At 40.3% G+C, this 27,196-nt stretch overlaps 1 protein-coding gene across 2 annotated transcripts; it reads right to left on the reverse strand.

Annotated features, from left to right (window-relative positions):
* ASB13 (ankyrin repeat and SOCS box containing 13) lies at positions 1-27,196 on the reverse strand. 2 transcript variants are annotated; one of them, XM_089676888.1, is made up of 7 exons: positions 27,032-27,196; positions 21,867-22,054; positions 19,414-19,564; positions 9,804-9,938; positions 2,759-2,950; positions 2,145-2,198; positions 1,204-1,342 (listed from the first exon to the last, which is right to left on the reverse strand). In XM_089676888.1, coding segments are annotated over exons 1-7 (789 nt in total). In that variant the 5' UTR covers positions 27,099-27,196; the 3' UTR covers positions 1,204-1,340. The 2 variants fall into 2 exon arrangements, with proteins under 2 accessions (XP_089533013.1, XP_089533014.1); XM_089676887.1 differs by lacking the exon at positions 2,145-2,198 and having other exon boundaries at positions 1-1,342; positions 27,032-27,193.

Genomic DNA, 27,196 nt, shown 5'->3' on the forward strand with positions numbered 1-27,196 from the left:
TACAGTATTTTCTATCTTTATTGTACATATTGACAACAGTGCACTTGTCACAATTTTGCAGTTTTGAATATTTAATACAAACTGATAAAAAAACATGCATATATGAGTTATATTACTTAGTACTAGAAATTCTGTGGTGGGTCCAAGCGGGCATGATGAAGTACATACTGCTTTCTTTCCTCAAGGGCTCCAGAACTAAGATTATTGAGCAATGAAAACCCCTTTTTTTTCCTTTTGGATAAACACAGCACTCAATCGTACTAAACACATTCTCCATATAAGTTACATTAAGAAGATCAAATATACCAGAATCGACTAAAGGGTACGATTACCAGTGAAGCCCTGGAGATAAGCAACTGGCATGTACTTGGCTAACACAAAATTTTCTGTGTTTTAATGAACCTTTAAAGCTAAAACACCCAACAGCTAATTACACGGCTGAAATACACATATGTGAACTGTAATCTGCAAAAATGTGTGTTATTCTCTCAAGCACCTCTGATTCATATACAGTACCTCTACAACCAGGAGTGTCACCACATTAGGAATATGTCACCACATTATAACAATAAGATCACCTCCCCACCTGCCGACTGGACATTGAAAGAGAAGCAGCACACTGACATATCATATCATAGACTCTGCTCCTTCCTTCTGTCAGCATTTTTCCATGCAGAACATGTACTTGAAGAAGTGTCTGATTAGCTCTCACTGCTGCTCCTCCATCTCCTAGTCTGCTTTGCAATGGATGACAGGAGGCTCATATCAAGACAAATTCAGATAAATATACCAGTTGTATATAAAATTTAATTTAATCCCTTTAAATGAATACACAACTGCAGTAGACTGTGTTTGTACATCTACCTGAAGATTTAAATATGTGTTTCCTGTGATGTATTTACTCTACTTCATATGGTTGTTGAAATCCTATAATTATTTTACATTTCACAAATTTATTTTACAAAAATAAAATTAGGTCAACAATATTAATTTAAGATAAAAATATATGTGTAAACAGAATGACATGGATTTTGTGATGACCATCTATACCATGCATTAAATACGTAGCTTACTGCTTCTGTTCCATGCGAAGAATCAGTTATGGATTTAATATGACGCCTTCAAAAATGAGCCCATTAAGTTCTTAAGTCAATTTGCACATGGTCCTTTCAAGAACAGAGGGATTTTCATTTAATGTAAAACATGTACTGTACTCAGTTATAAGCAACATATTCCATAAGTCTTTGGGGTATATTTAATTTATAAACTTTTTCGACTACTCCCTGACCAAGGGCTTCTCTGAGTTTGAGTCTGCACAACTGAGATAAACTTCTTGGCATCTCTATAATTGAACAGAAAAGTAAGAATCAGATAAACAATAAAGGTAATTTAGTACTAAATGTATTGTATATAGTATAAAAAGAAAACATTCAATTTTGGCTTCCTGTCAACAGTATTGGAGGCTTCTTACACCCATTCTGCTTTATAGCCTCAGTAAGCATGTACAGAAAACACAGACACTGCACAAGCAATCAGAACACAGACAATACACACGCATTCAGAGCATAGACACTGCACGTGCAGTAGGACACTGACACTGCACAAGCAATCAGAATACAGACAATACACACGCATTCAGAGCACAGACTGCACGTGCAGTAGGACACAGTCATTGCACAAGCAATCAGAACACAGACAATACACACGCATTCAGAGCACAGACTGCACGCGCAGTAGGACACAGTCATTGCACAAGCAATCAGAACACAGACAATACACACGCATTCCGAGCATAGACACTGCACATGCATTCAGAGCACAGACACTGCACGTGCAGTAGTACACAGACACTGCACAAGCAATCAGAGCACAGACAATACACACGCAATCAGAGCACAGACTGCACGTGCAGTAGGACACAGACACTGCACAAGCAATCAGAACACAGACAATACACACGCATTCAGAGCATAGACACTGCACATGCATTTAGAGCACAGACACTGCACGTGCAGTAGGACACAGACACTGCACATGCATTTAGAGCATAGGCACTGCATACGCAGTCCGAGCACTGACACTTCATGCACTGATCACTGTATTAGTGTCACTGGGGATGTCAGTGGCAGTTAGTCAGTTCCCACACAGTGTCAGAATGCCTGCCGAAGTCCCGTATAAGTCGCCGATCGCCGTTATTACTAGTATAAAAAAAAAATAAAATAGAAATTCCTGTATATATACCGCCACTTGTAGATGCTATAACTTTCACGTATACCAATTAATATACACTTATTGGGATTTTTTTTTAGCAAATACATTTTGGCCTAAATTTATGAAGAAATTAGATTTTTTTAGATTTTATTTGGATGTTTTATAGCAAAAAGTTAAAAATATTTTTTTTTTCAAAATTGTCTGTCTTTGTCGGTTTATAGTGCAAAAAAATAAAAACCACAGAGGTAATCAAATACCACTGAAAGAAAGCTCTATTTGTGGGAAAAAAAAATTACAAATTTCATTTATGTACAGAATTGCATAACCACGCAACTGTCAGTTAAAGTAACGCAGCACCGTATCGCAAAAAATGGACCGCTATATACAGTACATATTTACTTTGCTGTGCACCAAACTGTAACTTCATATGCATGCCAACTAGGAAATATGGTTTACAATTTTCATTATTGTTTTGATGTATCCCATGACCTGAAGTGTTTTATGATCTGTAACACATATAATTACATTACAAGCTATATCAACTTACTTTCATAATATTCAAAACATTTAGCTGTAGGGCTGTTTGGCCAGCTATAATCTGAAGGACTTTTTCCACGATTGTCCCTAGCATAAACATTTCCTCCAAAGTCAACCAGCATCTCAATCAGGTCCTTGTTTTTCACCTTTGCAGCATGATGTAGCGCTGTCTCGTGAAGTTTAGCTGCATTTACCTTTGCTCCTTAGGTTAAAAAAAAAAAATAGGAACTAAAGTTAACAAAAAACACTTTAATTTTCTTTTTTTTTTAAGTGTTCCTTTTTATTTAAACAAAAAGACTCAGGCTGGCCATACACTATACAATTTTCTTGAACATTTTGCTTTAGATTTACCCAAAACCATATAATACAAGGTCAAACCTAAACAACACTTTCAATTGTATCCAATTAGGCAGCTCCTTGCACTACATAGTTGAAGGTAAATCTAAAGGAAATTGGGCAGAAATTGAACAGAAAATTGTGAGAAAATTGTATAGTGTATGGTCAGCCTAAGGGGTTTAGCCTTTTCTGTACTAGAAAAAAAAAATGGTCAAACAAAAGATGAACACAAAATCCATTTCCCTTTAATATTTCTGAACAAGTGGTATTTTACCGTTTTGTGATCCACCAAACATTCACCATTTATAAAAAATAAATAAATAATAAATTCACATCTTTGTGCATTTATTATTTTTTACACTGCATGCTCCACCTAAAAAAGGTGAATTTAGTCTTTATTTTATTTAGTCTATTTTGTCAAAGATTCCAGAGATTAAATTAAGCATTCCCCTGTCAGCCGTTATCCAGTAAATGCTGCATATTTGTAAAAGTCAGAAAATTCACTCAATTTGCCTTAATCGTAGTCCCTATAGTTCACTGCAGTCTAAATTCACACAGCTGATCACATATGGGGTGGGTGGCTATGCTTTCTGTATTCTGTGCAGTGTGACTTTCTCTCTGCTTGATTTATCACCAAATTCAAACTTCCAAGTAGGTTTAAGCTGGCCATACGCTAGTAGAATTTTGTTTGAAGTTTTTGTAATAAGAACATTTGTTTGGTTTTCCAATCATTAGTGTAGTGATTTCTGTTTTTGACTGCAGTGACCAAAAGGTCTGAAGGAGCAATATGGAAACTTTTTCTTGAATAAATGAATACATACAGTGTATGTTGTTCTAAAATCAAGTGCTACAAGCAAATGAAATTTTGGAAAAGTTTTGAACAACATTCGTTAAGTCTTCAAATATAATTAAAATTTTCATAATAATATTTGTATGAATGTTCACAAAATCATTTAGTGCATGGCAAACTTTAGTATAAACATTTGATAGATCAGACTTTCTGTTTGTGAGAGATAACGAGTCTGCAATGGGTGTGTTTGGGAATGCCTGCCCTGAATTAAGAACTGATATGCAACAAAAAGGATTAGAGATTACTGGATAACCAACATAACAAAGTGTAGTAGACTGATGTACTAACAATATGACTGCATAAAACTCTGAAAATCTAAAGACCATCAGCCAAATCAGACAGACCCTATTCCCCATGTGACTTTCAGGCTTTGTTTACACTTGTGGGACTCCAAATTCACACAATTTCCAGTGAGACTTTGATGCGACTTTACACTCTCTGGCACTCAAGTTGCATCAAAGTAGTGCAGGAACCTTTTCAAAGGATTAGACTACATAAGTGATTTTGATGTTTCGTTATTAAACAACTTAACATCTTGTTGGCAGTTTGCAATGCTGGTTTGACATCGCTCAAAGCTCTGGACTGGAATAAATTTCTCCTTCCCATGTCACTCAGCCTATAAACTGGCAGGGTGTCATTCTCACATATAAGACTCCTTTTTTTTAGTTTTTTTTTTTGATGGTCTTAATATCCACAGCAATTAGTTTTCAAAACTAGAAGAGTGTGCTGAAAGCAAGGGAGGCAGACACCTGATTATTGGCTGGAGAGTGGTGAGTAATAAGGGAGCACAGCTGCAGTACCAGAGATTCAACACCTAAATAACTAAACACACAAATAATAGTGCAACTGAAATGAAAAATTATAAAGCAGCAGGGCAGAGTGCAAAAGAACATATCTAGATGATTACAAAGTGAAGATGTCTGGAGAGAAAATGAAAGTGGTTAGGTATACGCTAAAGCAGTTGGGCAGGAAGTGAAAAAACTACACGGACAAGGTAACAAGTGGATGGACAAAGGCATTCCTCTGCACCTGGTGCTTGGTTTAACCCCTTCCGGCCTCAGGGTAAAACAAATGTTAATGTCTAAGCACAATTTTGCAACTTTGCCATGTGTTAGTAAACCTGTACATATCGTCTCATCTACTTTATGTATCCAGGTGGATTATATTTAGTTTTTTTTTGGGACAAATTTGGCTTTCTTTTGGTGGTGATTGGTAATGAATAGCTCCTGATTTTTTTATTTTATCAAAGTAAAAATTGACCAAAATAGTTAAAAAAATAAATAAAAATATATATAAATATATAATATATATATTTAAATGTAGCTGTATATTACTTCTTATTAACATAATCTACCACTATGGAACATAAATTATCCTACTCATGACGATTGCAGCAATACCACATATGTATATGTTAGTTGTTGTTTGTACCCATAGTAGGGCCCAGAAATGGTACGCATTTTGCATTTTTTTTTATCTGCCTAAAACACACTGACACTCTTTTTTTTTTTAATTCTACTGAAAATATGCTGACCATGAACTTTGACCCCCACATTCACCTTTGACCCTGACCTTCACCCTAAATCTAACCCTGGCAACCCTTGATCATGTTATATTTTTTTCTTTATTTGTAATTTATTTAATTTTTTTTTTTTTTTACACACTTTAGTTTATGCATATCTTCCTCTCCTGCAAGAGGAGAAAGGTACAATGTATCTTTCCCTTCATTCATAAAAGGAAGTAAACACAGGGGAGGGCTCACAGTGACTAATCACTGTGACAGCCAATCAGTAGCTATCACAGTGATCAGGTGACAAGGAACCGGGTCCCAATTGTTAGTAGGAGACCTGGGGCTCTTGGTGACAGCCCAGTCTCCCTTAAGCGTGCTCCCTGCACAAAGAGAGATATGCATATACGGTCCCACAGAAAAAGACCCACTTCCGTGAGGCACCATATATGCGTACAGTCGGCATCCAATTTCATTAAATCATGTAACAAACTTGTTTTTTTGATTAGAGAAGTATTTTGTCCTGCAACCTTTCCTTGCTTATATTTTTTATTTATTTATATTTTTATTATAGGTACACTTATAGCCCGACATTTTACACAGCACTTTACTGTGCTTATAAACCATAGTCCCTTATCACAATCTAAGGTTCTTAACCCACATTCATAGTACATACATATACTAGGGACAATTTGGACAGCCATATTTGCCCATTGTATATGCAGGCTCTGCTTCCTGTTTTGCAAAGCTAATTGATGTGATTTACTAATTCTTACAATACGAGTCAACTAAGTCACTGAAAAAATGTGTTCTCTCTATGACTGATATTTAAACTCATTAGCTGTTAAGCAGATTGGTAGAGTGTTAGCCCTGTACTAGTAACTACATTTATGCCGCTGCACTAATAAAAATGTTGAAGTGGCCATTCATAAATGGCACTGGATAAAGTACCATCGGGTTGCTCTTCTGTCTGTTGATACCAGTGAACTAAGCTACTCTTGAAAAACCTCATTTACAGGCACTGTGCACAGAGCCGATCTGAGTGGCTGTGTACGTTCAGATTACTGTGATTAGTCATAGAGAGACCAATCACAGTGATCACATGATGTAAACAGTGTGTGTTTACATTTATTATCCCTCTCCTTCCTCTTACAATGGCATTTTTACTTAACAGAAAGTAAGGGAAACAGTTTTTTTTTTTCAAATGTTTTGGTCTTTTTTCCTTTATATAGTAAAAAATTACTCCAATGGTTATTTAATACTACCAAACAATTTTTTTATACAGCAAGAAAATATAAAAGAGCAAACCAGCTGCTTTAGGCCTCATGCACACAGGACATTTTTAAAAACGTTCCTCCTCTTGGCAGCAACATTGTGGCAGAAAAACCGCCTATTGCTTGTAAAAGTGTCCACAGGCGTCAAGCCCTTGGGCGTTCATTAATTTCATTGGCCAGAATATGAATTTATTCTGGCCATTGAAATGAATCAGCTCTAGATGTGAATGGGGCATAAAAGTAGGTTGTATATACTGTAGAATTCTACACTATGGAGCGCAAGAAAATTACACAGTTTTGGTGATTTACCTTGAAGAGTCTTGAGAGGAGCTCGATGGAAAATTCACTCATGAGTCTATTGGATTATATAGCTGCGGCCAAAAGGAGTCATTTGATGCTAGTAACCCCAGTGTAGAGATGTTATAGTTGGTGTCTTACAAAGATGGGTGCTTTAACCTTCTGGTGCTCAACCTAACACAAAGTCACGCTCCAACCAAAATTGAAATGAAGCCTTAAAATACACACAGGAAACATAGCCTAGCTGCTCCGCACATCATTTTTTATCCAGGCATTGCTATACTGCTCCAGTCAACCACACTCCTTTTTACCAATAATTTGGTGATCCTAGAGCACACCTGCTTGTGATGATAGAACAATATCCTAGCTGCCTCTTCCAAACAGAAAACCTGAAGCCTACTGTCCTACTGACCCTTCGAGGGGGTCTGTGTGTGATATGGATGCTAAGGATTATGGAGAAAAGAGGCTAAGGTAAATTCAGTGAAATTTCAGATTTTAGAACAGCTGAAGTTTGTTGAAATTCCTTTTTCAAATATATTTAACGGCCACTTTATTAGGTACACCTGTTTGGCTGATTAGCAACTTCTGTTATCAAGCAGTCAATCACATGGTAGGAACTCAATGCATTTAGGCATCTAGACATGGTGAAGACGACTTGCTGAAGTTCAAACTGAGCATCAGAATGGGGAAGAAAGGGGATTTAAGTGAATTTGAAATGTAGCATGGTTGTTGATGCCAAAACGGGCTATTCTGAGTATTTCAAAAACTGCTGATCTACTGGGATTTTCATGCAGAAACATCTCTAGGGAAAGTGAGACTCATCAGACCAGGCAACATTTTTCCAATCTTCTATTGCCCAATTTTGTTGAGCCTGAGCGAATTGTATTCTCCGTTTTCTGTTCTTAGCTGACAGGAGTGGCACCCGGTGTGGTCTTCTGCTGCTTTAGCCCATCTGCTTCAACGTGTTGTGTGTTCAGAGATGGTATTCTGCATACCTTGGTTGTAACGAGTGGTTGTTTGAGTTACTGTTGCCTTTCTAGCATCTTGAACCAGTCTGCCCATTCTCCTCTGACAACAACGTGTTTTGGTCCACACAACTGCCACTTACTGAATATTTTCTCTTTTTTGTACCATTCTCTGTAAATCCTAGAGATGGTTGTACATGGAAATCCCAGTAGATCAGCAGTTTTTGAAATACTCAGAAAAGCCCGTCTGGCACCAACATCCATGCCACGTCCAAGTCACTTAAATCCCCTTTCTCCCCCTGATGATCGGTTTGAACTTCAGAAAGTCATGTTCACCACGTCTAGATGCCTAAATGCAGTGAGTTGCAGCCATGTGATTGGCTGATTAGCAATTTCTGTTACCAAGCAACTGAACAGGTGTACCTAATAAAGTGGCAAGTGAGTGTATATGGGTTTCACAAATATTTTGGTAAAATATCAATTTTTAGGTGACGAAGGCTTGAGGTGACGCTCTTTACTAGCTCTGTCATAGTATTAAAATCAGTATAACTCAACCATTCACTAAACACACAGAATAAATAGCTTCTTATAGTGCAAGCTACACAAGCAGCATGCAGTATCAATTACTCAGACATGATTTTGCCATGTTTTAGTTGTGTGAGGTTACTACCTACCACATGTTACTTATATAGCTTACACCACAGGGAGCCATTTGTTTCATCTGAATAGCAAATCTTAGCAAGTAATTGCTATTGCTTTTAGTAACATGGTTTAACTACTAAAAATTGTCCAGATAGTTTCAGTATTAGATTTTAATACCTCCAATGCAATGCACTTTTCATCACCACAGTAAAGCTCATTTATTACAATGTGATGCCCTTACAATGGTTGTAAAGGTAACAGTTTTATTACCTTAATGCATTCTCTTCATTAAGGTAAAAAAATCTTCCAATACCAGTGGCCCCCAGCACTCACCTTAAACATATACCAAGGGAGAGTCTTCTCTCCCCACTCTATGCTCTCACATGCTTGGCTGAGGGCAGCACAAGTCATTGGCTCCTGCTGTGGTTAGTCAAAACATGTGAGGGGTGAGCAGGGAACAAGGCCGAGCATCACTGTTTGTGTCTATGGATGCACACGACCCAGCTCGGGAGAAAGTCTGCATGTGTGCGGCTTGCTAATGGGGCACAGGGAAAAGAGGAGGAGCCAAGAGCGCCAGAGGGGGATCCCAGCAGAGTAGGTTCAGGGCCACTCTGTGCAATAATTTTGAAAGTATAACATATTTGTTAAAAAAAAAACAGCCTTTACAACAGTTTTCATTTCTTAAAGAGACCCTGTCACAAGACCATTCATTTCAAAAACTTTCCCATATGATTATATGTGCATCATATGTTATGCATGTTATTTACATGGAAAAGCCTCACTTGTGTAGACCACAAAGTTATGAGACTGCAGCCTAGCATCACCATCCTGAATGTGAGGTCAGCAGAGCCGGCAGACTCACAGCAGTCACTCAAGAGGTATTACCTATCACTCCTTTCCCAGCAGCTACATGTAGAGAGGTGAGGGGAGGGGTGAAGATGCTGGGCCAGCACAAAGAGTAATCAGACACACCCATAAGAAGAGACTGCTAGTAGTGCATTTTTTCTAGCAAGTTCAAAGGCAATTTACACATAAATAAAAAAATAACATAAAAATTTATGGAAAGAGAAAAAGCTTCTAGTAAGCATTTAAAATATGCAATTTTCTGTGCAGTTACATGCAATTTTACATGTTGGTAATAGTGTCTTTCTAAAGCATCAACAATTAATAAATTCTGCACATACCTGCAACAAGTAAAACTCTGGCGCAGTCCAAGTGCTCTCTTGCACAAGCTACATGTAAAGGGGTTCCAAAATGACAATCATGGGCTTCCAGATTTGCTCCCATTTCAATTAAAAGCTTCACACAGTCAGCACTGCCTGAAAAATATTTTCACATCTCCACATTACAAAGATATATGATTCAGATATTGCAAAACATATTTTTCATAGATATTCTTACCTACAGTTGTGCTCAAAGGTTTGCATACCCTGGAAGAAATTGTGAAATTTTGGCATGGATGTTATAAATATGCCAAACATTGTCTTTTATTTAAGGATAGTGATTATTTGAAGCCATTTATTAGCACTTAGTTGTTTGCTCCTTTTTAAATCATAAAGATAACAAAAATCAACCAAATGGCCCTGATCAAAAGTTTACATACTGTAATGCAATGCTGGATGCAATAACTAAATGCAAGTCATATACACACACAATTACGTTTAACCAGCATTTACACCATTAATTATTCTTAGCATGTGAAAGACCCTCTACCAAATGAACACCTACCCTGGCACATCATAGCAGTCACTCGGCACTCCAAAAAATAACAGAATCCAACTGCAATATTCTTGCACTGTCAAAACCTCCACTTTTATTATCACACGACACACATGAGGATATATCTTATAGTCATCACAATCTGCATAATAACACACACCAATAATAATCTGAGCATTACAGCATGAAATAGATACATCTTTTGAATTAAGAATTAATACATTACCAAAGCTATGGGAAGACGGGAAGGAACAGACCCCATCAGAACCATCATGCACAGGAGTCACAGGGAAGCCGTAAATGCGACCAATTGATGAGCCCATATAGCCTTGGCAAGAGTCCCAGCATCAGGGCGAACTCGTCTGCTTAGCAAGGCTGCTTCCAACTGATTAAACTTAAGCTTCCCTGTTTTAAACCCTTTTTCTGGCAGCTTTCCCGAAGTGGGTGGCTTTCCCACTCTAGGAGTAGCTAGCAAAAAGGTTCCATGAGAATAACAGAGTCACGTCCAGCCACTACACTGAACAAACAATGTTATCTAAGAATATCACACTTTTGCTTCAAATCAGCTTCATATCAATCCTAAACTTAAAGATTTCTAACTTCTCAAGCAAGTAGACATCTTTAACTGCACAAACAAGTTCTTATCTAATTTAAGCAGTCTAATGTAACATTTCTATGTAGATGTCATAAACATGTTTAATCCCACAAACAAGTTCTTATCTGCTTTAAGCAGTCTAATATCTTGGGACTCTGTTCCTTGGGCCTAGAGAAATTACATCAATGTCTCATGCTCCTGGCATCTGGGCAGCAATGCTTTATTGTAAAAATTACCTAAGAAACAAAGGGGGTGATTTACTAAAGCTGCTTCACTCAGAATCTGATGCAGCTGTGCATGGTAGCGAATCAGCTGCTAACCTCAGCTTGTTCAATTAAGCTTTAGCAATGACACCTGAAAGCTGATTGGTTTTCATACAGAAGTGCACAAGATTCTGAGTGAACCAGCTTTAGTAAATAAACCCCAAAGGGTCCAAGGCCAACACAATCTCAGGTGGATGCACTGAGCCATAAGGAGCAGAAAAGAACAGTCAAAAGACCTGCATAACAAGATAATGGAATGTTATAAAGATGGAAAAGGTCATAAAAAGATATCCAAAGCCTTGAATGTGCCAGTCAGTATTGTTCAATCACTTACTAAGAAGTGAAGAATTGAGGGATCGCTTGATACCTAGTCAAGGTCAGGTAGACCAAGAAAGATTTCAGCCACAACTGCCAGAATTTTTCGGGACACAAAGAAAAACCCACAGGAAACCTTAGGTGAAATGCAGGCTGCTCTGGAGAAAGACAGTGTGGCTGTTTTTAAGGAGCCAAATATAATGATATTGAACAAAAATGAGCTGCATGGTCGAGTTACCAGAAAGAAGCCTTTACTGCACCAATGCCACAAAAAAGCCAAGTGAGGCATGTCAAGGTGTTGTTGGGCATATTGTAATTGGCTTTTCTACCCAACAGATCAATCCACCAGAAGTACAGACAGTTCTTACCACTGAAGATTTCAAAATGCATGATCCAATTTGCTCCTGCAGGGGAAACAATTACTTCCTGATCCCCCAAGAGGCATATTGCCTGGATCAACTTTACCTATAAATGTTAGTGTCCAGTTATATTACGTGTATCCAAGAAAGAATCCAGGCCTTTTTTTATAGCAATCCACTGAGCTGGCCAGAACTAACTCTTGAGGGTGTCTAGTCCACATTTTCACAGAAGAAACCTTTCTGTATTTGGAGATTACATTTCTTTTCCTCCAGATGTAAAGAGTGCCCCTTGTACACTGTGATGACCTCAAGGTGAATAACACTACACCGAGTTCACTATATGAACCACTGATGTATTTATACATGTTGATCATATCCCCCTAATCTCCTCTTCTCAAGGGAGAATAAATTCAGTTCCTCTAATCTTTCCTCATAGCTGATCTCCTTCATGCCTCGTATCAGTTTGGTTGCCCTTCTCTGTACTTTCTCGAGTTTCCCAATGTTCTTTTTGTGAATTGGTGCCCAAAACTGAACTGCATATTCCAGATAAGGTACTACTAATGATTTGTACAGGGGTAAAATTATATCTCTCTCTGGAGTCTATACTTCTTAATACAAGAGAGGATTTTGCTCGCTTTAGAAACCGCAGCTTAGCATTGCATGCCATTATTACGCTTATGATATACCAGAACTCCCAGATCCTTCTCCACCATTGATTCCCCCAGTTGTACCCCCCCTAGTATGTATGATGCATGCATATTCTTAGCTCCAAAGTGCATAACCTTACATTTATCAAGAATAAACCTCATTTGCCACATAGTTGCCCAAGTAAACAGTGCATTGAGGTCGGCTTGTATTTTTAATCCCTGATCCTTTTGCAAAATCCAAGTATACCACGTCTACCACCACCCCTCTCTCTGTCCAAGGTTTTGCTCACCTCCTCGTAAAAAGAAATCAGATTTGTTTGACAACTTCTATCTTTCATGAATCCATGTGGTCTGTTGCTTAAAATATTTTTTTCCAGCAAGAACTCATGTATGTGGTCTTTTATTAAACTCTCCAGTATCTTCCCAGCTATAGATGTTAAACTAACAGGTCTATAATTACTTGGTAAAGCTTTTCACCCCTTTTTAAATATCGCCAATCCAGGGGTACTATGCCAGTCCTTAAAGAGTCCCTAAAAATTAGAAACAATGGCTTTGAAATGACAGAGCTCAATTCTTTAAGGACCCGTGGGTGTATGCCATCCAATCCAAGTGCTTTACTCACCTTTATTCGGTCTAAACAATTCTGAATCTTATCAACTGTGAGCCAATGTGGATATTCTGGAGCTGTGTCAATATCATGCCCATTATAGACAAGAGCTCCCCCATGCTCCTTTGTATACACAAAGCTGAAGAAGGTATTTAATAAAATGTGCCTTCTCTTTGTCCCCAGTCACCCACTCTAGATTATTTTGTAAAGGGTCTACATGCTTAGACCGGACCTTTTTACTATTAATATATTTGAAGAGTTTTTGGGGGTTTGTCCTGCTATCTTTTGCAGTCTGTTGTTCGTTTTCAATTTTTGCGGCCTTTGATTCCTTTTTGCATATTCTGTTATATTCTTTGTCATTTTTAAACGATGATAGTGTTCCTTCATTTTTATATTTAATAAAAGCTCTTTTCTTATTATTGTTAAGAACTTCCTTTATAGAAAACCCCATTATGTGGAAGGAGTTCTGATACTGCTCCCAGGGATGTTGAATTTGTATCGCCCAGGGCATGTAGTTCTGGGCGTCCGGCAGGTAGCCTGGGCAAGCAGCAGGGCTCACCTCTCAGGTGAAAGCATTCAGATGGCAGCGCTGAAACCCTATTGCTTTCACACAGTCCACCACTGTGCCAGCCTCCGTTCCCCCCATGTGTGAACCTTATCCTGCTCACCAAGTCTGCCAGGCTCCGCTTTCCCATCTGCGGTCCAGGACTAACTTAGTGTGCGTCGGCGGCTAGAGGGAAGGGAGGAGAGTGAACAAGTCTACTACCCTCCTTGTCCTGACCCGGAAGTGACGTTTGATGTCACTTCCAGGTCCCGGTTCACAGAATCAGGGGGTCCCGGTTACATTCAGGGGAGACATGCAGGGTCTTTTAGACCCTGGATGTCTCATTAAAGAGAACATAAATACCAAAATATCATCACATGTGAGGAAAAAAAGTTAAGTAACAAAAAAAAAAAAAATTTTAACAGTTAAAAAAAAAAAAATCACAGTTGCACATAACATCCCCTCAAAAAAGGAAAAAAAATTGAGCTACCCCCACATACAATTGCAAGAAAAGTATGTGAACCCCTTGGGATTACATGGAGTTTTGCATGAATTGGGCATAAAATGTGCTCTGAACCTCATCTAAGTCACAACAATAGAAGAACACAGTCTGCTGAACATAATACTACACAAACATTAGATGTTGCCATGGTTTAATTGCACATAACATGTAAACATTCACAGTGCAGGGAGGAAAAAGTATGTGAGGCCCTAGCTTAATGACTTCTCCCAGAGCTAATTGGAGCCAGGAGTGAGCCAACCTTGACTCCAATCAGTGTGATGATATTGGATGTGTTGCTGACAGCTGTCCTGCCCTTAAAAAACACACACCTGTTTTGCGTTTACTGGTTTCAAGAAGCACTGTCTGATGTGAACCATGCTTCACAGAAAAGAGCTCTCAGAAGACCTACGATCAAGAATTGTTGACTTGCAAGAAGCTGGAAAGGGTTACAAAAGTATCTCCAAAAGCCTTGATGTTCATGTGTCCATGGTAAGACAGACTATCTACAAATGGAGAAAGTTTAGCACTGTTGCTACTCTCCCTATGCGTGGTCATCCTGTAAAAATGACTGCAAAAGCACAGAATGCTGCATGAGGTAAAGAATAATCCCAGAGTGTCAGCTAAAGACCTACAGAAATCTCTGGCACATGCTAACATTTTTGTTGACACATCTACGATAAGGAAAAGATTAAACAAGAATGGAGTACATGGGAGGACACCACAGAGGAAGCCATTGCTGTCCAAAAAGAATATTGCAGCACGTTTGAAGTTTGCAAAAGAGCACCTGGATGTTCCACAGCACTACTGGCAAAATATACTGTGGACAGATGAAACCAAGATTGAGTTGTTTGGAAAGAACACACAACACTATGTGTGGAGAAAAAAAGGCACAGCACACCAACATCAAAACCTCATTCCTACTGTAAAACATGGCGGAGGGAGCATCATGGCTTGGGGCTGCTTTGCTGCCTCAAGGCCTGGACGGATTGTTGTCATTGATGGGAAAATGAATTCCAGAGTTTATCAAGACATTTTGCAGGAAAACGTACGACCATCTGTCCGCCAACTGAAGCTCCATAGAGGATGGGTGATGCAACAGGACAATGACCCAAAGCATACAAGTAATTCAACAAAACAATGGCTGCAATAGCACAGAATACGCCTTCTGGAGTGGCCCAGTCAGAGTCCTGACCTCAACCCGATTGAAATGCTGTGGCATGACCTTAAGAGAGCAATTCACACCAGAAATCCCAAGAATATTGCTACACTGAAAAGTTTTGTGAAGAGGAGTGGTCGAAAATTACTCCAGATCGTTGTGCAGGTCTGATCTGCAACTACAGGAAACGTTTGGTTGAGGTTATTGCTGCCAAAAGGAGGGTCAACCAGTTATTAAGTCCAAAGGTTCACATACTTTTTCCTCCCTGCACTGTGAATGTTTACATGTTATGTGCAATTAAACCATGGCAACATCTAATGTTTGTGTAGTATTATGTTCAGCAGACTGTGTTCTTCTATTGTTGTGACTTAGATGACGTTCAGAGCACATTTTATGCCCAATTCATGCAAAACTCCACGTAATCCCAAGGGGTTCACATACTTTTTCTTGCAACTGTATATACACGTACAAAAGTAAAAGCATGCGCCGGGGCACCTACGCATGAAAATGTTCATTGCGATACACACGCGCCAGAATGAGAACAATAATTCTAGCACCTACTAAGACCTCTTTCGTAACACTACAGGTGAAACTCGAAAAAATTAGAATATCGTGCAAAAGTTCATTTATTTCAGTAATGCAACTTAAAAGGTGAAACTAATATATGAGATAGGCTCATTACATGCAAAGCAAGATAGTTCAAGCCGTGATTTGTCATAATTCTAGTGATTATGGCTTACAGCTCATGAAAACCCCAAATCCACAATCTCAGAAAATTAGAATATTGTGAAAAGGTGCAATATTCTCGGCTCAAAGTGTCCCACTCTAATCAGCTAATTAAGCCATAACACCTACAAAGGGTTCCCGAGCCTTTAAATGGTCTCTCAGTCTGGTTCAGTAGTAATCACAATCATGGGAAAGACTGCTGACCTGACAGTTGTGCAGAAAACCATCATTGACACCCTCCATAAGGAGGGAAAGCCTCAAAAGGTAATTGCAAAAGAAGTTGGATGTTCCCAAAGTGCTGTATCAAAGCACATTAATAGAACGTTAAGTGGAAGGGAACAGTGTGGAAGAAAAAGGTGCACAAGCAGCAGGGATGACCGCAGCCTGGAGAGGATTGCCAGGAAAAGGCCATTCAAAAGTGTTGGGGACTTTCACAAGGAGTGGACTGAGGCTGGAGTCAGTGCATCAAGAGCCACCACACACAGACGGATCCTGGACATGGGCTTCAAATGTCGTATTCCTCTTGTCAAGCCGCTCCTGAACAACAAACGTCAGAAGTGGCTTACCTGGGCTAAAGAAAAACAGACCTGGTCTGTTGCTCAGTGGTCCAAAGTCCTCTTTTCTGTTGAGAGCAACTTTTGCATCTCATTTGGAAACCAAGGACCCAGAGTATGGAGGAAGAATGGAGAGGCACACACTGCAAGATGCTTGAAGTCCAGTGTGATGTTTCCACAGTCTGTGTTGATTTGGGGAGCCATGTCATCTGCTGGTGTTGGTCCATTGTGCTTCATTAAGTCCAGGGTCAACGCAGCCATCTACCAGGAGATTTTGGAGCACTTCATGCTTCCTTCCACAGACGAGCTTTATGGGGATGCTGACTTCATTTTCCAGCAGGACTTGGCACCTGCCCACACTGCCAAAAGCACCAAAACCTGGTTCAATGACCGTGGGATTACTGTGCTTGATTGGCCAGCAAACTCGCCTGACCTGAACCCCATAGAGAATCTATGGGGCATTGCCAAGAGAGAGATGAGAGACATGAGACCTAACAATGCAGAAGAGCTGAAGGTCGCTATTGAAGCATCCTGGTCTTCTATAACACTTCAGCAGTGCCACAGGCGGATAGCTTCCTTGCCACGCCGCACTGAGGCAGTAATTGCTGCAAAAGGGGCCCAAACCAAGTACTGAGTACATATGAATGCTTATACTTTTCAAAGGTCCAATATTGTTCTATGTACAATCCTTGTTTTATTGATTGCATGTAATATTCTGATTTTCTGAGATTGTGGATTTGGGGTTTTCATGAGCTGTAAGCCATAATCATCACAATTATGACAAATCACAGCTTGAACTATCTTGCTTTGCATGTAATCAGTCTATCTCATATATTAGCTTCACCTTTTAAGTTGCATTACTGAAATAAATGAACTTTTGCATGATATTCTAATTTTTCGAGTTTCACCTGTATACTGATGACCTATAAGGGGCTTTAAAATTGTCACCCATAGAAAATATAGGGTTTTGAAGTTCGTTGCCATTTCACGAGCGCACGCAAATTAAGGTTTGACAAGTAGGATATCTATTTAATCTGTGAAACCTCATCTTTTATATTTTACCAAAAAATAGGGTAATTTATTGCTTTTTTGTGCCCTAAAAATAATTTTATTTTTTACTGAAATTAGACCTTTGTGGTAATACCATGCAAAAAAAAATTGGAACTGCCACTATTTTATTCTCTAGGGTCTTTGCCTTCAGAAAATATATAATGTTTTGGGGGTTTTGTGTAATCATCAAGCCTAAAATTATTTTTTAAATGTGTGCAAAAAAATGCAAACACGGCTCTGGCAGTGAAAGGGATAAAGGATAAGTCTGACATTCCCCTTTCCTGACAAGCACCCAATCGGTGCTCATTACACTGCAAGGTCTCTCTCCTCCCTGCTAGTCCCAGGTGTGGTGCTGGAGACAGGCAAGGAGGGGAGGAGGAGATAAACAGATCAATATTAAAAAAATTAAACATTTGATTTTAAAAGCCCCAGCCTCAGATTTAAATATGGTTTTGACTAAAAATTGATTATTTTTGTTTTATCTGGACAAGTAGATTGTCATGCAGGACAAGTAGATTGGGACCCAGATTTAGGCCCTGGACAAGTATTTTTTTTTTAAATTTCCACACCCCTGTGCTCCTATGTAATAACTATAGTATAGTTAACATGGCACTAAACCCTCCTGTCCTTTACAGCCAAGGAAGCTGACATCTTTGCCTGTTTGATGTGCAGTTGCTATGGTGTTGTACATGTGAACATTTATGACACCAGCCATTTCATGGCTTGACAGTTCGGCTTACAGCATAAGCAACTGTAATAGTTATCTTTCATAGCATGCCTTGAATGTAACTGTTTTGGGAATCCAATAAATGAATAGATTTAGTCCTGATTTAGGCTTATTTACACCACAATCCCTGTGTTCAGTATGCAGTTCCATATGTGTGTAATGTGTTTTCAGTACATTTGCATCATGTTTGCAGTGTGGTTTTTTTTTCACCAAGTTGCATGTTTGCAGTGTGTTTACGTGCATTCAGATACATTCACAATCAAAAAAAATGCAGCATGATGTGCTTTTTTAAACGCACATAAAAGGACTGCAATGGTGTAAAGTAGGCCCATTGCAACACATTCATTTTTCTTGCATATGGGTTTGTACTGCAATTAAAAATATGTTTGACTGTCTCAAGCCCTAAAACAGCAAGTTAGAAAAAGTTAGAAACTTTAAACAGTGACCAATGAAGCAAACCACTTTTTAAGGTGGCTAAGGCTGGTCATACACTACACAATTATCTGTCCAATTTCCTTTAGATTTACCTTCAACTATGTAGTGCAAAGGCCTGCCTAATTCGATACAACTGAAAGTGTCATTTAGGTTCAACCTCTTATTATATGGTTTTTGGTAAATCTAAAGCAAAAATCTCAAGAAAACTGTATAATGTATGGCCAGCCTTAGGGTTTAAATGCAAATTCGTGTTTTTTTAACTAAATGACTTCTCTTTCATGTTGTCTACTTCTGCAGTAATTAATATGACACTTTTCTGGGCGTGTTTCTAATGAGGTGTCCCCATGGGACTTGTCACCCCCACCCCTTCTTTTACTTCCTGTATTGTTCCACGCTACAGGCACTAAATTACGAAAGCTTGGTCTAAGGAACAAAAAAAAAAACAAAAACAAAAAAAAACACCCTCATCACCTGCACCCCAGCAGAAATCAGACACTGACACAAAAAGACCAACCATGTGAGCCTGGCTAGAGTATTTTTAGTAGGGAATAGGAGAAAAGACGCAGAAGAAGCACGTTTGTTGCAGCACACTCACCACTCATACATGCTTCATGAAGGGGCGATGCTGTATAAAGTGGAGGATTCACTTTAGCACCATATTCTAAGAGCAACTTTATACATTCCAAACTGCCTGCAGCAGAGGCATCACATAGGGGTGTACTGCCATCAATATTCCTGGCATCCACCTAATGGAAACAGAAAGTATCATATTGGTAACATATTTGCTTTATTTGCGCATAAAGCAGTACTTGTAATGTTAGATTCGCAAACTTTTACAAGTCCCATAATATCCTTGGATAATCTGCATATACCTTGACATATTTCATGACTCAGTGGTGACTGTGTTACCTGTACAGCTACAGTATAAATGCTAAGGTGTGTTCCCAACACTCATTTAAAGATGAATTCCAGGTATGGCAGGTATAGTCTAGCTTGGACCAATGTAATTATGTAAATACTATACCTGACAGATTCTCCTGGAAGCTGGAAATCAAGTAGACAACGCTACTCCAGTAATCTCCACTTGCTTCTCGGTCTTGTGCTGAGCTGCCGGCCTGATGTGTTGTGAACACATGAGGTCGGCCGCTTGACACTGGCACCATTCAAAGAAGGCTTTGCATTTTTTGAATAATTGTAAAGTGTTTGCTGATACAATGAGGTGACCACCATCCCACCTCTCTGCCACGTTCAATCAGAGAACCTGCATTCATTCAGAAAATGCATTCTCTAAATGGCGCCCATACCGAGCGGCTGACCTCCTGTGTTAGTCAACAAGAGTGCAGCCGTTGGGTGTGGGACCCAGAAACAAGCCGAGATCACTAGAGTAACGATGCCTACTTCAGTGATTTCCAGCTTCCCGGGGCATTGGCTAGGTATGGTGTATGCATAGTTACATTGGTCCAAGCTGGACAAATGCAACTATGTATAATATAGTCATGGCGCAAATTGCTCTTTAACTGCTTGCCATCCACCCAAAGTAGTGCCAGCACCAAATTCCTAAGCACCAGCGGGACTATATACACTCTCCTTCTTTGCTTAGAGAGATGTACTGGTATGCCGTGACCATTCTTACGCGTTTGGGGCGTGCATGCGCACACCCCCTGCCGACCCATGCTGTGCTTGAACACAACACGAGTTTGGCAGCTGATTTCAGCCAATGATTTTGGCTGAAGTCACCTGATCGGCTGTGACCAATCACACACAGAGTTCTGTGTTTAGAAAAACACAGAACTCTGTGTAGAGGGAACAGCGATCTGCTTGTTTCTTCTCCCAGTAAAGCAGGAAGAAAAAACAGGCAGATAGTAAAGTAAAAGCAGCACATATTACAAATTGTTAGGCACACAGTTAACCCCTTGATGCCCCTAGATGTTAACCCCTTCCCAGCCGGTGTCATTAGTACAGTGCCAGTGTACAGTATTATCACAGATGATTGCATTAGTATCACTAGTGATGTCAATGTCAGTTAGTGACCATCCCAGATATTGTCTCTTAACGCCAGATTTTCTACCACCTTATCAAAGTAACACTATAAGTCGCTTATCTGCCATTACAGTATAGTGTCATAGTTATGTACAGTAAATTCCAGTAGACACTTTAATTCTTGCACAAATGAATATACAATTATTGGGATTTGTTACCAAAGACGCGTAGCAGAATACATTTTGGCCTAAATTTATAAAAAAAACTTGATTTTGTTATTGGATATGTTTTAGAACAGAAAGTATAAAATGTCTTCTTTTTCAAACGTTTCAGTCTTTTTTTCATGTATATTGCAAAAATAAAAAACCCAGTGGTGTTCAAATACCACCTAAAGAAAGCTCTATTTGTGTGAAAATATTTTACAAATTTCATTTGGGTACAGTGCTGCATAATCGCGCAATTGCCAGTTAAAGTAGTGCAGTGCTAAATAGCAAAAAAAAAAAAAAGCTCTGGTCAAAAAAGGGGTAAAACCTTCTGGAGCTCCAGTGGTTAAACTAAGAAGTAAAATATCTTTACATTTCAGAAGTGGTTACTCTTAAGGCCCACAAAAATTGTTTATTTGGCAGCACACTACACAGGACCCCAAGCGTTGAGTGATGGCAGTGTTGCAAATGCACCATTTATTTTTTTTGTGTGTGTCAGAACTTTATCAGAATGTCATAAAGTGACATTTCATTGCGTTCTGTAGGCCACAGTGCAGTGTGATGTGTTGAATTGCATCACATCACATTGTATGCCATACTTTTTTTCAGCTAACACCACCGCATCACAGTGGTGTGAACGGCCTGATAGGAAACAATGCTTTTTTGCCTTACAACTGCACTGAGCAAGGCTGCCCAGCACAGCATTCTCAACGCACCTGGTGTGTAGGGGCCCTAAAAGATCTAAAGAGAATCCCATATACACAAACAATGGACATCTATACATATTAAATTATTATTATAAAATCAAAACTATACTAATACCATAGTTTTATCTTGTGTTGATGAAGCATACTGGATCACTTACCTGTGCACCAGCCACAAGCAGCAAGTTGACACACTGAATGTGGCCTTGAAGACAAGCTTCATGAAGAGGAGTGATAGAGTCCACAGTAACCAAGTTCACACAAACACCACTGTCAATCAATTGTTTCAGCTGGCATACCTGGCCACTTCTAGAAGCATCATGAACCGGTGTCCTGTCTGCCCAATTACCTGAGTGAGGAATCCATAAAATCAATCAAACGACAAAAACTTCAGCTAAATCGTTTCCATTTTGTTTGTAAGAAGAAAATAAAAAATTAGACAATGGAATAGGAGGTAAGGGTAGGGCAGCCCATACATGAGTCATTTTTTTTCATTCAACCAGCAGGTTGAACAACAACAAAAAAAAAATTACCCCATTATACCATCCACATATTTAAAGCGGGTGGAGGAATCTGATCCCGATGAGCTACTGTTGGGTTTCTGACTGCAATTCCATATTATGCTAAAATTGTGGAAAACACAGGACACACTTTTGGATGCCATTCATTCTTAATGGCATCCCAAACGCAGCGTGATTCTTCTGCAGAATGTGCTGCCCAATGCATGACAAGCAGAAATGAATGCTTATTGCTCAAAAAGAATTATGACACGTGTTCCTGCTATGTGAACATGGCCTCACACTGTAGATAACAGGACTTCAGTAAGACTACAGCAAAGCCAAGTTTAAAGCAAAATTAAAGGTACTAAATTTACCTCTTTTCTAACAGTGCCGGTATCTTTTCCCTGGGTGCTGGTCTTCAGGCATCTCCACTGGCTGGAGCAGGATAGCTTAACTCTTGTGCATACACAGTCATCCTGGCATACTGGGCCTTTGCACACAATGAAAGCTGAGCTGCACATGCACAGCTCAGCTTAGAAGCAGCAGAAGACCATGATCTGGCAGAAGAGACATTGCATGTCGTTTCCGCCATAATAGCCTGCTTGCTCTCAGTCGTTTGTTAAATGCCTTCTGTTCTGTCCTCGCTACATGTTTCCCAGTGTATAACTCGACATGCAGCTAAACCCTCCTTCTGCAATAAGCCAGATTAAATGGAATCTTGAAGCTATTTTAACAAAAAGGGTAGAATTAAACTATTAGGAAAAACAGATAAGAAGTACATATGATCAAGAAATGAAAAATACAAACACAATGAAATTATTAGGTTGTGGATGGCAACAAGTCCATGTTCACCAGCAATCCTGCTTGTAGGGAATGTAAGCTCAGTCCACGACATGTGCTGCAGAGAATTATGTCTGGTTCCTTTCCCTCAGTTCTTAAAGCAGAGTTCCACTCACTCTGTAAAAAAATAAAAGTCAGCAGCTACAAAAGCTGTAGCTGCTGACTTTTAAAAAACAGCCACTCACCTATTCCACGATCCCGCGTTGCCCCCGCCTATTTCACCGTATTCCATGAGGCCGGCATCTTCAGTGTGGGCACCTGGCTGTGACAGCTTGCAGCTTCACAGCCGGGTGCCCACTGCGCATGCGTGAGTAGCGCTGCACTTCCTTAATGACCCCATCGTCTTCTGGGACCTGTCACATGTCCCACAAGACTTTGGGGAGGAAGGGTAGGAGGACAACTTCCGTTTCCGATTGCCTAGGCGATCGCAGCGGAAGTGGGAGCGGGTACCTTTCGAATTCAGGTACCCGCCCCCCCCCTCACTCCCCAAAGATGCCAATCCTTAATGCGGAGCGGGGGACCAATCTTTAAAGCGGAACTTCCCCTTTTGGGTGGAACTCCGCTTTAAGATGGAGTCTGAGCTCCCAAAATGCATCTGCCTCTTTTTCTCAGAATGATGGGAATTTTTTATTAACTCTTAGCTCTTACCTTTCTAGTTTCTGTAAAACAGTACATTTATTGTGGGCTCCATCTAGTGGTCGAATTTAATATTGTATAATGAATTTCCGTGCTGCAGATAGAACATCTTCAGTTCCGCTGTAATTGTAGGGGATGCTTAGATCAATCTGTTTATTCTTAGATTTGTAGATACTGCTTAAAGTATAACTGAAGGCAATTTTTTTAGTTTTGGATAGAGTGGAGAAGGATTAGAACACCTGTCAATTTTTTTTTGCTGTCTGTGTACCTGGTAGGGAGATTCACTCTCTCTCAATTTGTCCTATCACTAATATTTCCAATTTTTGGGTTGTCACCAGAACATTAATAGAGGTGAAATCTTCCAGTGGGGACACTAGTTCTGGTGACAACCAGGGAATCCTTCGCTTTGGAAGGATTTCTTCTTACTTTGGTTATGTGACAGGACAGGAAGAGAATTCTCCCCAATGCCGTTAACACATGGCAAAAAAAACTGATACGGTTATTACCCTTCCTTATGGTGGCTATACATACTTCAATAAATAATTTATTTACTGATCAAGCTATTCTTGATCTATACCCAACAACCCATTTGTTTGATATACCACATAAAGGGATCAGCTCAGATCTGTTTAGATAAGAGTTCGAAACTGCCTGACCTATCCGACCAAAAAGCTGCTAATCAATCAGAGTCGGCAGAGTCATTTCCTCAATATGCAGCTGCACATATGCAAGGGGTCTGCAGCGCTACCCCTGAAGGAGCTGCTGCAAATCGCCCTGGTTCTTTGCCCAGTAGATTGCCCCACAGCCAGGCACATGATCACAGTCACTCTTTGGCTCAGTAACAAGTCTAAGGGGGTGTTCTTTTTGTTGTTTTTATGTTTGGAGTAACTGGGATAGGGTTGAGGGAACTGAGTGGGATACTCCAAAAAGAGAACTATGTACAGGCTGAGGACAGTAAAGTCCTTTCTGAAAAGCTGAAGCAGAAGTCCTTGCAATAGCAAACTGTGGACTTGACATTGTAGTAGAAGCAGTTAAAAGTGGGCTTCTTTCTTTAGAATAACCAGAGCAGAGTCCCTTCACAAAGAACTAGATAGACTTAGGTTCTTCAAGACACCATGTGATGTCCCCTATGGTCAAACACACTGCTGACTCTTTAGCACAAGAGGGGTGGCAGCTGGTCAAAGGTCTCTAAGATCTCTCAGTAGTCTGAATTCACAAATGTCCAGGGAAAGTTGGTTGCCTCCTTCCAACATCCATGTGACACCTTTCTCCTGTGATACCAGACTAGATCTTTGGAAGACAGCCCCTCAGTCAGCTATTTGAAGCTTCAGAATCCAGGCCCTCAGGTCCCCCACCTGAAGCCTTGCCCAACAGCAAGCACATAGCAGTGCTGCCCAGAGAACAGCAAACCCTCCAGGCTGAACTTTCCCTCTGTGGGCAAAGACCCAGAAGCTTTGTGTCCCAGAAAATGTATACAGATTCCCAGCAGCCTTCAGGATCACCCTACCTGGGATTGCCAAGGGCTGTATAAATATTCATACTGTTCCTGAGGATTCCACTGCACTGTAGAAAGACGAGGAAGCAGTCAAACCAGCAGCAGCTGAAACACTGAGCAGACCTAACTAATCACATGCAGCTGCACTGATTACAGTGAGCACAACTAAATTTACATAACACACCAAAACACAGCTCCACTGAACACAGTGAGCCAGCACTAAATCTAACTAATCCTATCACCTATCTAGGAGGGTGCTACAGGTGTGTATACATGCCGCTGCAGGGCAGAGAATGCCTCCTCCTCTGATTGGCTGTCAGCTTTGACGGCTTCCTGGAAAGATGGCTCACAGAGGGTACGGAGTCGTGATAGACAGAAGTGCGTATTGGCGCAGGGGAGGTAGTAGTAGGTATATAATTCATTAAAGTCTTAAAGGCGATGGAGGGAGTTCAGTTATAGGAGAACATGGGGACTTCTCCGCGAGACTGGGGGGGGAGAAGGATGGGGGCAATAAGAGTAAAAAAGAGTATTCGGTGGTACGGTGAGGGTCATGCAGCATTAGTAGTTCTGGGGGTGGAGGGGTCTTGTAACTCAGGTAGTAGGGGGGTTGGTTAAAAATAGCTGCAACGTAAAACACCGTTGTGAGGCTGCACTCTCTAGAGTAAACCAGAACTCTGTGTGGAGAAAATAGAGGAGAGAGAGGTGCACCAGACTAAGTGTAGTAAGGAGGTCACAGTTTATTGCACACAAGATTAAAAACTCACAAGATGTGGGTGTATATCAGGCATCAGGTAATAGATGGAAGGACGTCATCTGGGCTGGACATCTGGAGCGGATGGCTGAGGTACCAAGGGTCAAGGCTCCTTAGCGGGTCTCTGGACAGGTGTGCCATCTTGGCTGCGTTCCAGGCTGGCTCTGTATATGTGACCTGACCCATGCTGGTGTGAGGGGCAAGGCACACCTGTGCAGAGGTCTGGTTCCTTCCCTGCACCATGACCCCCTGGACACTCATCTGCCCTCCTCGCTCCTCCATCGGGACCCGCTAAGGAGCGCCAGCTACTACGGGAGCCTTGACCCTTGGTACCGTAGCCATCCGCTCCAGATGTCCAGTCCGAATGATGTCCTTCCATCTATTACCTAATGCCTGATATACACCCACATCTTGTGAGTTTTTAATCTTGTGTGCTATAAACTGTTACCTCCTCACTACACTTAGTCTGGTGCACCTCTCTCTCCTCTATTACGGACTTGAGATGCCTGAGCTCATCCCTAACCACAGAGAAGTGGATTTCAATAGTTATAAAACTGTAATTTGTAATGGTAAGTTATCAATAGTAGCTGTTTCCACCATGAAATTTCCATCATATTCATAAACAAAGTATCTTGGTGCAATAATTTTACTTCCAAGCTGAATGGCATAGTTTGAATCTGATCTAAATTGACTGGAAGAGAAGTTATGGCAATTCAATTGTCCACACAGAGTGGATCGTTTTGATGGATCACACATCGATCACATAATAAGATCCAAGTGGCCACCATTACTCTATCGAAAACCAAAAAAAGTTCTGCATTTAGTTTTTTCCTGCATCCCTGTAAATAAAACAACATGAATAAAAAGTTATATTGAGACATTACAGATCAAAACAACAAGAAGGTGTACACATGCAGCTGAAAGTCATGAGAGGTCACATTCTGTATCTCCCCATACAAGTCCCCGGCGATGGCATGTGTCATTCTGCAGATGGTCTAGTAAACATCCAGCATTGCTCCATGTTTACACATCCATGCTCTTCTAGGAACATGATCGCCTCCTGGTCACACATTCTCAGTTACCCTACAAGGAAACAGCTCCTACCGATGTCTCCGATCAGAGGGCTCCTGAGATCTGCAGGGGCGGTGAAGGGCGCTGCGCCGGTTTCCATGACAACATCGAATTACACAGGTCTGTTTCCCGCAGCCCACTGATCTGCATCTGACGCCAATCGAAGAGCAAAGGCTGCCGGACAATGTAGTTCTTGCC

This window comes from Staurois parvus, unplaced genomic scaffold (assembly GCF_062004578.1).
Source record: "Staurois parvus isolate SC_StPar_1 unplaced genomic scaffold, SC_StPar_1.0 ptg000175l, whole genome shotgun sequence".
Classification (NCBI taxonomy): domain Eukaryota; kingdom Metazoa; phylum Chordata; class Amphibia; order Anura; family Ranidae; genus Staurois; species Staurois parvus.